The 13,967-nt window shown below is 37.7% G+C and overlaps 1 protein-coding gene across 3 annotated transcripts; it reads right to left on the reverse strand.

Moving 5' to 3' along the window:
• Positions 1 to 307: 307 nt before the first annotated feature.
• On the reverse strand, positions 308 to 12,773 carry GPR63 (G protein-coupled receptor 63). 3 transcript variants are annotated; one of them, XM_082755919.1, is made up of 4 exons: positions 12,726 to 12,773; positions 9,676 to 9,757; positions 8,901 to 8,978; positions 308 to 5,497 (listed from the first exon to the last, which is right to left on the reverse strand). In XM_082755919.1, the coding sequence occupies exon 4, from the start codon at positions 5,351 to 5,353 to the stop codon at positions 4,094 to 4,096; it is 1,260 nt and encodes a 419-aa protein (XP_082612045.1). In that variant the 5' UTR covers positions 5,354 to 5,497; positions 8,901 to 8,978; positions 9,676 to 9,757; positions 12,726 to 12,773; the 3' UTR covers positions 308 to 4,093. The 3 variants fall into 3 exon arrangements, with proteins under 3 accessions (XP_082612045.1, XP_082612046.1, XP_082612047.1); XM_082755920.1 differs by having other exon boundaries at positions 9,676 to 9,785; XM_082755921.1 differs by lacking the exon at positions 9,676 to 9,757 and having other exon boundaries at positions 12,726 to 12,761.
• Between the last annotated feature and the right edge of the window lie 1,194 nt (positions 12,774 to 13,967).

A 13,967-nucleotide genomic window follows, 5' to 3' on the forward strand; every position in this document is an offset into this window, starting at 1 on the left:
CTAAGAGATAGCACATGGTACAGGTAGTATTTTTGGATTTTTTTTTTCCTCCTTTGCCGTATATTACCACTTTTATTTTAGCTATGTTGACACGCAAGCTCTTAAGAGAGCTTTCTATTTTTTTAAACAATATTTGGTTTTAAACTGCAATTTTGAAAAGCAATCTAATACTCTAATTTACAAACTAAATACAATACTTGAAACTAGGAAGCTGGACATCAAAACAGAAAACTTTTGCTTAGGTTTTGAATATACAAATACACAGCAATTGAATAGTCTTTTGCCACATTTTTTTGAGAATGTTTGTATTTTTTGTTGTTTGTTTCTCAGGTATGCTCACAGACACAGAAAAGACAATACCATTTTACTAAACAGGTTGTTTTAAAAGAGTAATTCAAGTTTTCTTCAGAAAATGACTATTTCTCAAAAAAAAAAAATAAAATTAAAAGTTCATAAAGGTGAAGCGGTGGCTCCTAGAAAACTGGACTTAAGAAACTTGTCACCAGTGCAACCACAAACTTGTGCTCCGAATTTTTATTTTTCACTTAAAAATAAATCAAGATCTCTCTCTAGGAGGGCACTGTTGAATGATTTGAGAACTGAAAGTTTCAAATGGTTACATAAAGACTACTGAAGTCTTGCAATTGTTTATGCATGTGCCCAAATTCAAAAGAAAATATAAAAGCATCTGGCATACAAATTAAGAAAGTAACAGAAAACAGTAAGAGGCAAAACAATTTTCTTATCTAGATACATAAATTTTCTTACATGAGTACCAAATGTCAAAAATACACAACTTTGAGTACAAAAGAATCATTTTAGCTATAGATTTCTACAAATGAGCCTTGTGTAAGCAGCATGCTTTCACAGAATGAATTAAACTGAAACATAAATGAAAATACATTCATTTCCATCATCCATATGAAAGATTTCTGAAAATGTAACATAAGGGAATGCAGTTCAGTAACATGTATAATTTCTGGAGAACACTATTGTAATTTCCAGTAGAATCAAGAACGATCAACTTTATTTTTTTAAAATCCTGACTTGATCAAGCCCACCAAAATGCCTCAGTAGCCCTAATTCTGCAAACGTATGTGTTTTAACATTACAGATGTTTGCAAGGTCAGGCTTATCTTGGTGGGATCACAGACAGTAAGACTGAGCAGTTCTAGTGGTATTTATCTTGGTCCTAGAACTTCAGCTGTAATGATCAAGGCACTGCTCTAAAGACAGTGTATTAGACACAATAGGCCAAATGAATGTGTAAACACAGTTATCCTGGGGATTATTCTCTGACACCATTTTGTTTGTTTGTTTGAACACCCTTTGTTCACTACATGCTCTCATCATCTCTAAAACCTGGTTAAATGTGAATATTGTATCACCACCTCAGTCGCTTTTGAATTTGGGCTACACAATCAGCATTTCTTTTCTCCAGGTATCAGCAGGCCCAGCTCTGAGCAGAAACCTTGTTAGAGTAGTAATGAACAAACAAGTTATTCAGACAGATTAACTTTCTTTGATGTTTGCAATTTATACTTCACAGCAAGTACTTAACAGAGATTATGAAATCCCCCCAACAATCTTTTCCCTTTCCCCTTCAAAAAAGCCATCTCACTTTCCTGTATTACTCAATTCTCATTCCTTTTTGAATTACAATATTTTACATTTGTTCAAGCCCCTTATATCATACCTCTGGAAGACAGCAAAAAATACCTGTTCTGCCATCTTCGACAGTGTGTACTCTTACCATATTACATTAACTGTAAGCACAATTTTGCTGCTTTCAGAGATAAACAAGAATGACAGCTCTGAAACAGAAAATCCATACAACCCAGGTCATAAACTTTTGCCATCAATGTAAATGTAATTGAGAAATAAAAGCTATACTGCAAAGACATTAAAACACTCTGTTTTACAGCAGAACTCCTTTACCGCCTATCATTTTGATCAGAAAAATCCGTATCATCAGTGAGGTTGACAAGGAATAGAAATTATTGACATGGACATCAATAATTATCAGCCTTGCTAGGGTGCCTTCGCAATCCAGAACTTCCACTAGCAGTGCATTAACAAGCCTTTTTTTGTTAAAAAATGAAATTACTAAAATTCAGAATCATTTCTTTTATTCTCATAAAATGTAAAAATTGCCAACACTTTTACCAATAATTGTCAATGAGAGGAACAGAAATTACAGTTTAAGTAGTTCTTCACTGAAGATTTGAATAAAATCTGTGCTAGAAATGCTTAGCTGGCCTCCAGAAGCACGCAGTCCCTGGACATCCATGCAGTACAGAGCATTTCCTTCATACACTCAGTTCAGAATTCATGCAGCAATAGATAAAATTGCTCCTATTTGCTCTTCAGGAACAAGAACAATGAAGAGGCCCCATGCTTTGGAGTACTGAAAGACAGCTGGAACCAAGAGGAGCCCAACCCCTAGCCCTGGTTGACAAGTTCGTTGTGCCTTATTCCTCCTGTATCCCATCACAGACAGCCCCAAAAACCTGCTGCAAGAACACACAAGTTCTGCAAGCATTCTTCCCTAGCCTCAGAAAAACTGGGGATCTCACTTCAAAGCCCAAACCTAATTCTTATTTTTACTTGCCTCTCATTAAATATTTATTTAGCTGATTGAAAAAAAAAAAATCTGAGCCTGGATTGCTGCGGTCAAGGAAGACGTTTGTCTTTCTACTTTCCAGGCAGGTATCAAGACAGCCTGGTACTAGTAAAAGGGTGGTTTGGCATTTCAGGGGGAGAACCTGATGCCTAATGCATGAGAACAGTAGAGCAAACCCTTGAAGTAGCAGCCACTACAGAAGGAAAGGGGCAAAGAAAAATTAATGTAAAGAAGTCTCGAGGGTAAAAGGGGAACTTTACTCCATCCCTAGCAAACTTTGCTGGCCAACTGTTATTCATTATTATGAGATTATGATTTCAACCTAACACTTAAAATGGAAAACAAGCAATTAGGATTTTTGTCCCCCACAGTTGTTCCTATGTAGGCTACATAGGCTTCCCCTACTATCCCTAATTCTATCCCAATGAACACCTTATAGCATGATTTCAGCCATATAGAGCATACCTAGCCTTAAATGATCTTCATGCAGAAACAGCATTATACCAACGTACTGTGAACTGAAAGCACAGTCACAATTTCTTATAGCTTTTCAGGCATGTCATTAGGCTTGGATAGCATCTAACAACCTCAGGTAACCACACCACAGCTACCCTTTCCCCCTCCAACAATTTTCAAGTGAACTCCCCTTTTCTAAATCTTTTGTTAGCCTAAACCTCAGGATGCGATATTTCCATCGCTTTCTTTCCTTCTTCCAACTCCCCTCAGAAATAAGCAGAAAATGCTATTTTTGATCAGTCATTTGAAAAACATCAAATCTATGACTGTAATTGTAGCTATACCAACATAAATTGCCCTCCTAGAGCTTACATGGGACTTTCATTGAAATTCACCAATATAACAAATAATAACAACAATAATACCCCTTCAATACAGAACAAAATATTCCAATGAACAAATTCTATAGCAATTTCTTTAAAGTGCACAAAAATATTTGTGGAAATATTAAAAAATAAAAAAAGTTTTATAGTGTCACCACCAAAACTTCTGAAATATTGTTAAAATTAAATAGAAGTTATCTAATGAGACTTTTTGGCTCTAATATATTGGCAGACAGCAGCAACATTTTTCAGAAAAATTACACCAACCGAATATACTGTATCTTAGCAGCATAAAAAATCCCTACAATTAGATGCAATTGCAGGTCTAGTAAGCATAAACCTGACAAAATGTTACAAATGCAATTTTTGTTTAAAAGAATGGATTTCCATGGAATCCTAGAGGTAACATTTGTTATTTTGTGTAGATTTTATTCTGGTAGTAAACCCAACTATAACCGATCACATCCCCTCCCTCTGTCTTTCCTCCCAAAATTGCACAGAAAATTTAATCAAGTTATAAGATATGGCCACACCGAAGAAGCCATATGAAACAAAAACAAAAATCAACCTAAAGCCTAAAAACAAATAATCCCAGAAAATAACAATCAACCATTGTCATACAACTGCAGCTTTACACTACAGACCGATGCTCTCCACACACATAGATGGCACTGGGTCGAATGCGCCGCCTTGTATGGCCAGGTAGCTGTGGCAAAAACTTGAAGTATTTGGGCATCAAGTCTAAGCATGCATCATGAAACTTCTTAATCCTCCAGTAGTAAATCAGTGGATTCAGTGCAGACTTGAGGTAGCAGAGCCAAAGGAGCCAAGTGCTTATCTCAAAAAAGTTGTGCTTGTAGTAGAAGTGGCTGTTGAATGTGGCAATAAGGCTGTAAGTGGTGAAGGGTGCCCAACAGACTATGAAGACAAGGAACAAAATCAAGATGGTCGTGAAGGCACGAGTTTTAAAGCTCATATCAATATTCATCTGAAAAGGTCTCTGTAAGCTCATGAGACCAAGTTTGCTGGCCTGGCTGAGACATATGCTATCAGGGTGGCTATGGATACGAACTGCATTGTGGCGGACGGTGTTGAGTATGCCCATAAAAGAATACAACATTACCAGGAATGGAATAAAAAAGGAAATTAGCAAGATAACTATCACATACGCTCGGTAACCTGGGTTGGTAGAGTAGCCAAAAACACACTGAGGTGCTCTCGAGGGTATCTGCAGATTAGGATTCCCTACTGACAACGGAAAAGCAACAACAAAGGATGCTGCCCAGGAAATCACAATTAGAATCTTTGCACGGTATGGGTTCAGTTTATCTTGCCTCTGCACTATGATAAGAAATCGGTCAATGCTAATAATAAGAAGAATGGCTACCCCCTCTATGACAAAAAGCCAGAAAAACATGGCAGAGACTCTGCAGAATATATCCCCAAAAATCCACTGAGTGGTAATGATTGTTATCAAAGCAAAAGGCATGTTCAGCACTGCCAGCAGCATGTCTGCAAAAGCCAGGCTTGCTAAGAGAATGTTAATCGCAGATCGCATAGCTGCCTTCTGGTAGACCATGAGGCAGACAACAAAGTTTCCAAGGAAAGAAACCAATAGGATAAATATCATAGCAGCAGAAAGAATGATCTGGAGTGGCAAACTCAAGCTCCTGAAAATTTCTTGTGATGGCAGGATAGCTGTAGCATTTACCAGAAAAGTACTTCTCTCAGTGGTTAGCACGGCACCTGAACTATATCTCAATGGCTGTGTTGTGCCACTACGAAGCAAGAAATGTGGAGTAGTAAAATTCGTGTAGGCGTTTTCATAAACAATAAAAGTAGCATTTGAGGTCCCAGGACTGGCCAATGTCAACATTGCTGAGAAAACCATTGCTTCAGGAAGAATGAAAGCACAACCAGAGGTCTTCAAGGCATTTCAGCTTGTTCAGGCAGTATCTTATTCCTGGTCATTTACCAAATCAGAGTTCAACATCCGAAAGCATCAAAGTTCTTAAATTCATGTCAGTATTTCCATCTGCAAAAAATAAAAAATAAAGAAACAAAATATGGTTCTCTAAAATCAATGTGAAGCAAATGATCACTTGCTTTCCTCAGTGATGAAAGTATCCTTACAATTTAAGCTTTGCAAAGCTTTACACTTCAGACTGATATTTTGCTTATGAACCCATGCCAGGGTCTAGCACTATTTGGTACTTTTCTTAAAGATCCTGCTCCTGTAGCCTTGCTGATACTGTACAATACTCTGACTCACCATGCTTCTCTCTACTATAACCAGGACTGGAAATCTTGCGTTCAAAACCAAAACTTTACTGATGAAGAGTGAATAATTCAAATCAATATAATCATAGATCATCCAGGTTGAAAAAGACCTTCAACATCAAGTCCAACCAGCAACCTGACCTAATGAGTCCCATCACCAAACCCTTGGTGCCACATCAGCACATCTCTTAAAAACCTCCAGGCAAGAGAACTCCACCACTTCCCTAGGCAGTCTGTTCCGATGCCTGACCACCCTCCCCATGAAGAAAGCCTTCCTGATACCCAACCTAAACCTCCCCTGCCACAATTTGAGGCCATTTCCTCATATGCTATAGCACCTGTCACCTGAAAAAAGAGACTGACACTCTCCTTGCTGTAGCCTCCTTTCAGGTAGTTATAGAGAGTAATGAGGTTTCCCCTCAACCTCCTCTTCTCCCAACTAAACAGCCCCAGTTCCCTCAGATGTTGCTCATAACTTTTTTTTTCTAGTCCCTTCACCAGCTTCATTGCTCTTCTCTGCACACACTGGGCCTGCTCAGCATCATTCTTGTAATGAGGGGCCCAAACTGGACATGACATTTGAGGTGCAGGCTCACCAATACTGCATGCAAGGTTGGCCTTTTGGTCTCCTGGACACACTGCTGGCTCACGCTCTCTTCCCCAGGCCTATACTGCTGCATGGGGTTATGACCCAAGTGCAGGACCCGGTACCTACCCTTCTTGAATGTCATTCGATTGGACTTGGCCTACCCAGATCCCTCTGCAAAGCCTTCCTACCCTCAAGCAGATAGACAGCCCCACCTGACTGTGATCATTGCATTGTCTGTGATCTTACTGAGGGTGCACTCAATCCCCTCATCAAGATTGTTCATAAAAACATTGACCAAAACTGGCCGAAGTACTGAGCTCTGGGGAATGCCACTGGTGACAGGCCACCAACTGCACTGAACTCCATTTGTTATGACTGAACCCAGCCATCCAGCCGGTTCTTCACCCAACAAACTGTACACCTGTCCAAGCCATAAGCAGCCAGTTTCTCCAGGAGAATGCTGTGGTAAACAGTGTCAAACTCTTTACTAAAATCCAGGTAAAACAACATCCACAGCCTTTCTCTCAAGTTGGTCATTTTGAAGGAGGTGATATTAGTCAGGCAGGACCTGCTTTTCATAAACCTATGCTGGCTGCTTCTGATAATTCGTCTGCCCTGTATGTGCTGTGTGATGACATTCAAGATGATCTGCTCCATAACCTTCCCTGGTACTGAGGTCAGACTGACAAGTCTGTAGTTCCTTGGATCCTCTATCTTTAAAGAATATTTATTTAAATCTCATAGCCAACTTCATGATTTTGTTTTGAAATCACCTACAGCTGGAAACATTACTAGTATTTCCAAATAACTTAGGTAGTACCAGTATCACCTATCTGCCTGTTTGGTAGGCACTGAAAAGCTTACCTATCTGAGCTACACTACACATTATAGAATCCCTTGTTCTAAGTCAGTCAGCAGCAGCAGATGCCTCAGGAAAGAAAAAATACATGTAAAACATCCTAACCTGTTATTTATTATCAAATAACATGTCCACAGGACTGAAGTATTTCTCAATTTGTTTCATACAGTGACTGACTCATATCAATGTGCAGGAAACTAACTCTTCTTTAGTTGCTACAATCCTGCCCCCCACAGCAAGAGTTCCTGTTTTCACTGGTCTAGCCATGTATTTGTTAATTCATTTTGCTATTCCACATAATTTAACTGTTCACGTCCTCTTTTTCCCTGTAAATCTAATCCTTAGACATTATGCTGAACTCCCTTCCTCATTGTTATGCTGACAGAATGCAACATTTCCTTTTTGAATTTACACATACTGTCTTAGGTATTTATCAGATATTCACTGTTCTTACCAACAAAATGCAGAAGAGCTGAGAGCTGTCTCCCCCTTTCAGTGCTAGCTCTTCACAGAACTCCTCCTCTCTATCTTGGACTATTAATTTAAGCATCCACAGAGTACTCTGGCATCTAATCAAGCTGGAGAACAGAAGGACTATGCCTTTTTTAAAAATGGATCACCACAGCCAGAAACATAAAGTGGGATTCATCTCATTCAATCTGGATGACAGTAGCAGCCACTTCAGGCTGTTTTCATGTTTTTAGTCAGATGAAGGATATAGACATCTACAGAGGGCAATCTATCTCCTCTTCCTCTGCACACTGTGACAAGTTTGTGCTACTAACTTGAGATGCCTGTGTCTAATAACACAAATCCCACCCATAGTATCTATGCAGGTTCTGGTTGGTACAAACACTGGGCACTAATGAAGGGAGGAAAAAACACTTAAGAAATTACACAAGAACCATATGCTTCAAGGAGGATCAAAAGCGTACTCTTCCCAGAATAATATTTCACTAGTAAAGGAATGAACTGTAAGGCAAGCCTAATGTACATGCTCAGGATGGACAACTTTTTGTGACTCAAATGCAAGGTTGCTCAGGATGCTGACAAGAATTCATCAAGAACACCAACATTTTGGCCTGCTCGTCTAATTCCATAGCAAAGCTATTCCTTTCCCATTTTCATGCTTATGATCACTAGATGATTTCCAGGGCCAGACAGCCTTTGTTTGTTTGTTTTTTTTTAAAAGACAAACTATTAATCTGTCTCTCTTCATTTCCAGCAGAACCATGAAGAGGTATTATTATAAGCATGTTAATTTCATTGTGTCATACATATTCCATTTTTTAGAGGTCTTCCTGCTGCAATAGAAAAAAATATTGTCATCATTTTCTACTTTACCCTATTACATTTCAACAATTGTTAAACTCAGCAAGAATATACCGAAGCATGTAAACTGACATTTTGTAAAAACATCATTCATTCTAGATTTTACTTTTCTCTCCTTTTTCTTTCATTTTATTTTATGAAACTTTCTGTAGAAGAGTTTCTAATGTTACTTATAAGCTAAAGCATAAATAGTAGATAAAACTTTTTTGTTTGTTTTTGTTGGTTGTTGGTTTTTAGTTCTGGTCTTTATAAACCTTCTGTTTACTACTCTTCTTTAAGATATTTGTTAGAACAAACTCCATAAACAACAGCAGAAAGTTAAAACAGCTTTCCAGGACAGATAACCACAAATTTCAGCAACGAACTAGAAAAACTCACCTGAAGTTCCACAGAGGCTTATGACTCCACAAGCCAAGAACACTGAAGAGGGGAAGAAGCTGTAGTGTTCTGCCGGGACTGTAAAAGAGCAGAAATTCAACAAATACTTCTGGATTTAAAATCATGGAGAACCGAAAATGAGATCCCCAGGGCAGTATCTTTTAGAGCTCTGTGAGCAACAAAACAGCAAAGGTAACTTTTGCATTTCTGTTTTTGACAAGGTTTCTCCACCAAGGCTCTAAAAGAAACTAATCTGCACTTGGATAAATGTAAAACCTCTCACAGATAATAATCAGTTTAAAATAGTAAACAAAAGGAGGAACAGTTAGTTTCTCAATAGAAAAAGGTCAGTGGAAAGATTCTACAAAGAAAAACTACACTGGGGTTCAAGCAGTTTGACATATGGAAAGAAGAGGGAAATGTGAATTCATGACATTTACTGATGATGAACATGAACTGTTTTTCAGAGCAATCTAATAAAAACAAAGGTCAACTATAAAGAGGTACAGAGGGATCTCATGATACTTAATGACAAGGTAATAAACTACCAGATAAAATTCAGTGTTGCTAGAGGTAAAGCTGTACATGTGTAGAAAAACAGGGCTATCTGCACAGTAACAGATGCTAAACAAACTATTACCATCCAGAAGAAAAACAGATTTTCAACTGATGGTACTCTGCTCTAAGAAAACTAAACCAAGTGTTCAGAACTGTTAGTAAAGCAACAAAGAAAGGCAGGAGCTATCTACATACAATATATATTTATATACACTACCTGCTACAATACACATCCATGGCACCTCTTATCTTCAGTGCTATGTTCAATTCTGCTTCATCTGATCTCCATTCAAAAGTGACTGAAAAAAGGTATCACATAAGTCTACCCTAAGAGAAAAAAATAACTAGAAGCATTCATGTTCCAAGGCAAAGTATCAAAGTTTTACAAAATGCTGCTTTATCATGAATTGTCCTTCTAAACTGAAGGAAGGAAACAAGGGGAGAAAGAGCAAAAGTGGTCTGCATCCTTAGTTTAGCCAAGAAGATTGTGCTATCCTGTATTTCTCAAGCCAGCACTGCCCGGTATACAACAAAGGATGAACAGGTGTCTGTAGACTGTTCCTAAAAAATGTGACTATGAAAAATAATCTCTTGTATGCTCCCTCACCATTCCAGCTCCCTAAGCAAACTGCTACATCCTATTTTGCGACTATCTCAAGCTGCTGCCTGGACCCTGCCAAATGCTTTCAGTGGGAAGCGAGTGTCAGCCATTCAGTTGTTATGAAAGTCATCAGACGTATCTTCGGTTTGAGAACAATAAACAAGCTGTCATCCGCTTTTGTGAAGACAATACCTAACCTAAGAAGAGGACTGAAGTCTTTAGATTCCAGATAGAAAGAAACTGAGTGCTGCTCATGTGCTCACTGCTTCCTGATGGTTTCTAGGCAGCACCTTCCTCTGTTTATCAGTCTGATGTATGAAATCTCTCCATGCATTACACAGCAAATCTCCATACTTAAACGTGCTTTCAAGTTGTACTTATCTAACCTGCAGGCATGCTAGTTATGGCCTTTCTTGGCTATTCTTTGTAAAAGTCATTAGCATTTCAGCCAACAAACTCAAAAGGACCCCCTCTGTAAGCAGTCATACATTTATTTATTTTTTTATTCACAAGGCTTTTACCATGAGCATTCACATGATTATTAAACATGCACCTTGTGTTTCTTTTCTCATGCATACCTCTTCCTACCCTCTCAAATTTCCCCCAAATTATGTAAGGATAGAAATTTCAAATGAAAGAAAAGGACCAATAGGATAACTTCAGAGCAATTTCATTTCAGTCCTCACTTGTTCTCTGAGAAAGACAGATCCTGTAATTTCAAAGGCAGTCATTGCTGAACAGCAATCACGTACCTTGTAAAAAGAAGACCATGCTCTGGTAGTTTAAATAGGTAAGCTTTTTGATGGTGAAAGTGCTCAAGCAAGGGGCAGGTACCTTTTGTCACAGCATTCTCACTTTTGGAACATGTACTCTCACCAATTCTTTTCACATGCAAAAAAGCATCACATAATCACTTTTTTCCATTTCTGTACTGAAAATTACTGGGTATGCACATTTTCTCTCAAGCAAGGTTCTCACTCATATGCAACTTTCTTTTTATAGAACATAATAGACACAACTATTTCAATGAAGTACACACTTAAAGCTAAATACCACAAAAATTTCATTCATCAAATATGATGAACTGCTAGAACTATGGTGTCTGTTTTTAACAGCTTTTGAAGCTAAAAGGTAAATAATTTCCGTTCAAAATCTGGATAGTATGCTCAATCAGAAATAAAAGATTCTATCTCATATGCAAAGACAACATCTGTCAAAACCGGTAACTCCAACACAGCCAAAACAGGGAACTTTTTACTTGTGAAAACAGTACCATCATAGCAGTTGTGTTTGATGCAGATCAGAACATGCTATGAACTGCTGTCAAAATGTCCAGTCATTTACTAAATTAACTTTATGTGCTAAAAGCAAGCATTTTTTCATTACTGTCTAGTACCAAGGTTTGTACCAAAAGTACCAAGGCCCAGCATGCAGAAGCCATCATTCTTCAGAAACTTGAAGCTCACAGTGCCTGAAATGGTGAATCTAGTTCTTGGGAGTATTTTAAATGGTCACAAATGGGAACCTGCTGTATTTTTTAAAGCTGACATTATTTTGAAGTAAAACTGCAAAAACAGTTTATGCAGCATAACCATAAAAAAGCAGAATACCCTTTTGGGAAGACAAATAAAGTCAAGAGCACGTATGAGGGTCATGGGCTTACTTTGTCTTTGAAAAAAATATTTTGACAGAAAATACTCAAGTATGCACTTTCTGACACCCTGTTATTGAACAAGGCAGCCTGGGACATATTCCTGCTTCAATATGAGTTGAACATTTTTTCCTGTGCCATTAAGTAGAGGCAGCAACATATTGCAGTGGAATCCTTTCTGCTAAAGCCAATACAAAGAATGAGTCAGAGCACAAATCAGCAGGGACAATGTTCTCTTACTCACCTAACTGTTCCTCCTGAAAGGAACCAGCAGTTTGCAGTTTTAATACCTATTTACATATCCTAAATTGAAACTAATCAACTACACTGCATGAGTAGATGACCCACAAAACTACTCACAAGAAGCGTTAGTTTAATTTAGGAAATTTTCCTTTCTTCCACTGTATAAACGTTACTGTGGCAATTTTCAAAGGAAAGTATGGTGGGGAACAGCCACCTCTGCTTTGGGTCATTAAATACAACTAATTGCCCTCTTGAGGATATTTATTTCTATCTTAAATTCAGAGAGCCATTAACTGTCAAGAAATGCCAGCCATGTGAGTCGTTATTACTATTCGAAACCATAAACACGCAAAATGTAATTAATAATTTTATATTCTTAGCTCTTGGGAAAAATCATGTTTTTGATTTGTAGATCATGTGAAAGGACTTCTGCACTTCTAGATTCATTTCTAGTACTGACACAGTATTCCCCCAACTCTTAGCTTTTCCAGTACTTCAACAGTCATATTAACCATACATATGTTGAAAAGCTAACTTAATACCGTAGCACCTAGATGAATGGCAAACCCTGAAAATATTATTGAAAACATACTCTTTTAGTTTATATCTCTGCATAATTAACAGAAAACTAGCACACTGGAAGCTTCCTAAATGCTTTGGTTCCTGAATTTTAGGAGTGGAACCTTTGAGTATATATGTAATCACTACACATCAGTTTCACAAATTAAAAAAAAAAAAAAAAAAAAAAAAAAAAAAAAAAAAAAAAGCATACCAATCCATAGAGTCTCCCACAAAGAACAGGAATCGAAAGTCATCCTGTTCAGCAAAGCATTCCTCTTCCAAATAACCTGTCCAAAAAAACAAAAAACACCACAAAGATTGATTACATATTTACACACAAAGCAGAACAAGATTAGAAAGAAGAGCAACACTTTTTCCTGTAATAGAACTTTATTTTTTTTTTATTTGGAGAAGTAGAATACGCTGTGTCTCCCAATGAAATACAGATCACATCTCCATATCTTGCAGAAGGTACAGAACTTAGGAAGGATAGTTTCATTATTCCAATGAGATCCTCAACTCTCTTAACTGTGTAGAATTAAAATTTTACCATTTAATACCAAGATATTCCACGATTAGAGTGGCATCTTGTTTTAGATCTCATACAGATGCATAGGATTAATTTGGAAACAAGAGCAAAGAAATTAGCTGCCGTTAAGCCTTATTCAATCTGCTAAACTACATGCTTAGTCTAAAACATGAGGAACCTGATGTTGAGACCTCCAAAGCCTCTCAGAAGAAATATCATTTAAATTCACAGGGTGCTACTGCATGGCACAAAGAAGCTGAGTAAATTTTCCAATGGCACAGATAATGGCATAGCTATATCAGAAAAACAAAAGGCAAGAAAACAAGTCTGGAGAGGAAGAATGAAGATGAACAAGAAATAAGAACAAAAGGATCTCAGCGCTTCCTTTATATGCTCTACTACCAGTCAATCACCAGCTATCATCAGCCTCAAGTAGTTAAAATCATTTCTGTAAAGTGGGCTACTACAGCTAAAAACCTGCATCTTCTATCGTGACATACCTGTTGTTAATTCAGATCACCAATTTTCAATGTAGTTTCTCTACATATACCCAGAAGGAAGCTAGAAAATGTCAGGGAGCCTTGAAAGCTGAGTATATGCCATACCAAAAGATCCCAATATGTATAAATATTGTTTATATATAAAAATCAAAAGAACAAAGATATGGGACACCAATACTTTCGTATGCTACAAAAAGACTACACAACTTTCCATTTCTTTCAAAACTTCTCCTCCCCACTGGAGCAAAAGACGCAGGATCCTTCACAAACAAGCATCTTAAATAAATGCTGTACACGGGGGTTGGACGACAAGCCAGACCATGAGTTTACACTGACCTTCAAAGGAAAAAGAAGTTGTACTTTAAGACCCCTCATAATCTCCTGCTTCCTTCAGCAATTTGAGTGCTAAATTTCTGTATGTGCA

This window comes from Aythya marila (assembly GCF_965140915.1).
Source record: "Aythya marila genome assembly, chromosome: 3".
Taxonomy (NCBI): domain Eukaryota; kingdom Metazoa; phylum Chordata; class Aves; order Anseriformes; family Anatidae; genus Aythya; species Aythya marila.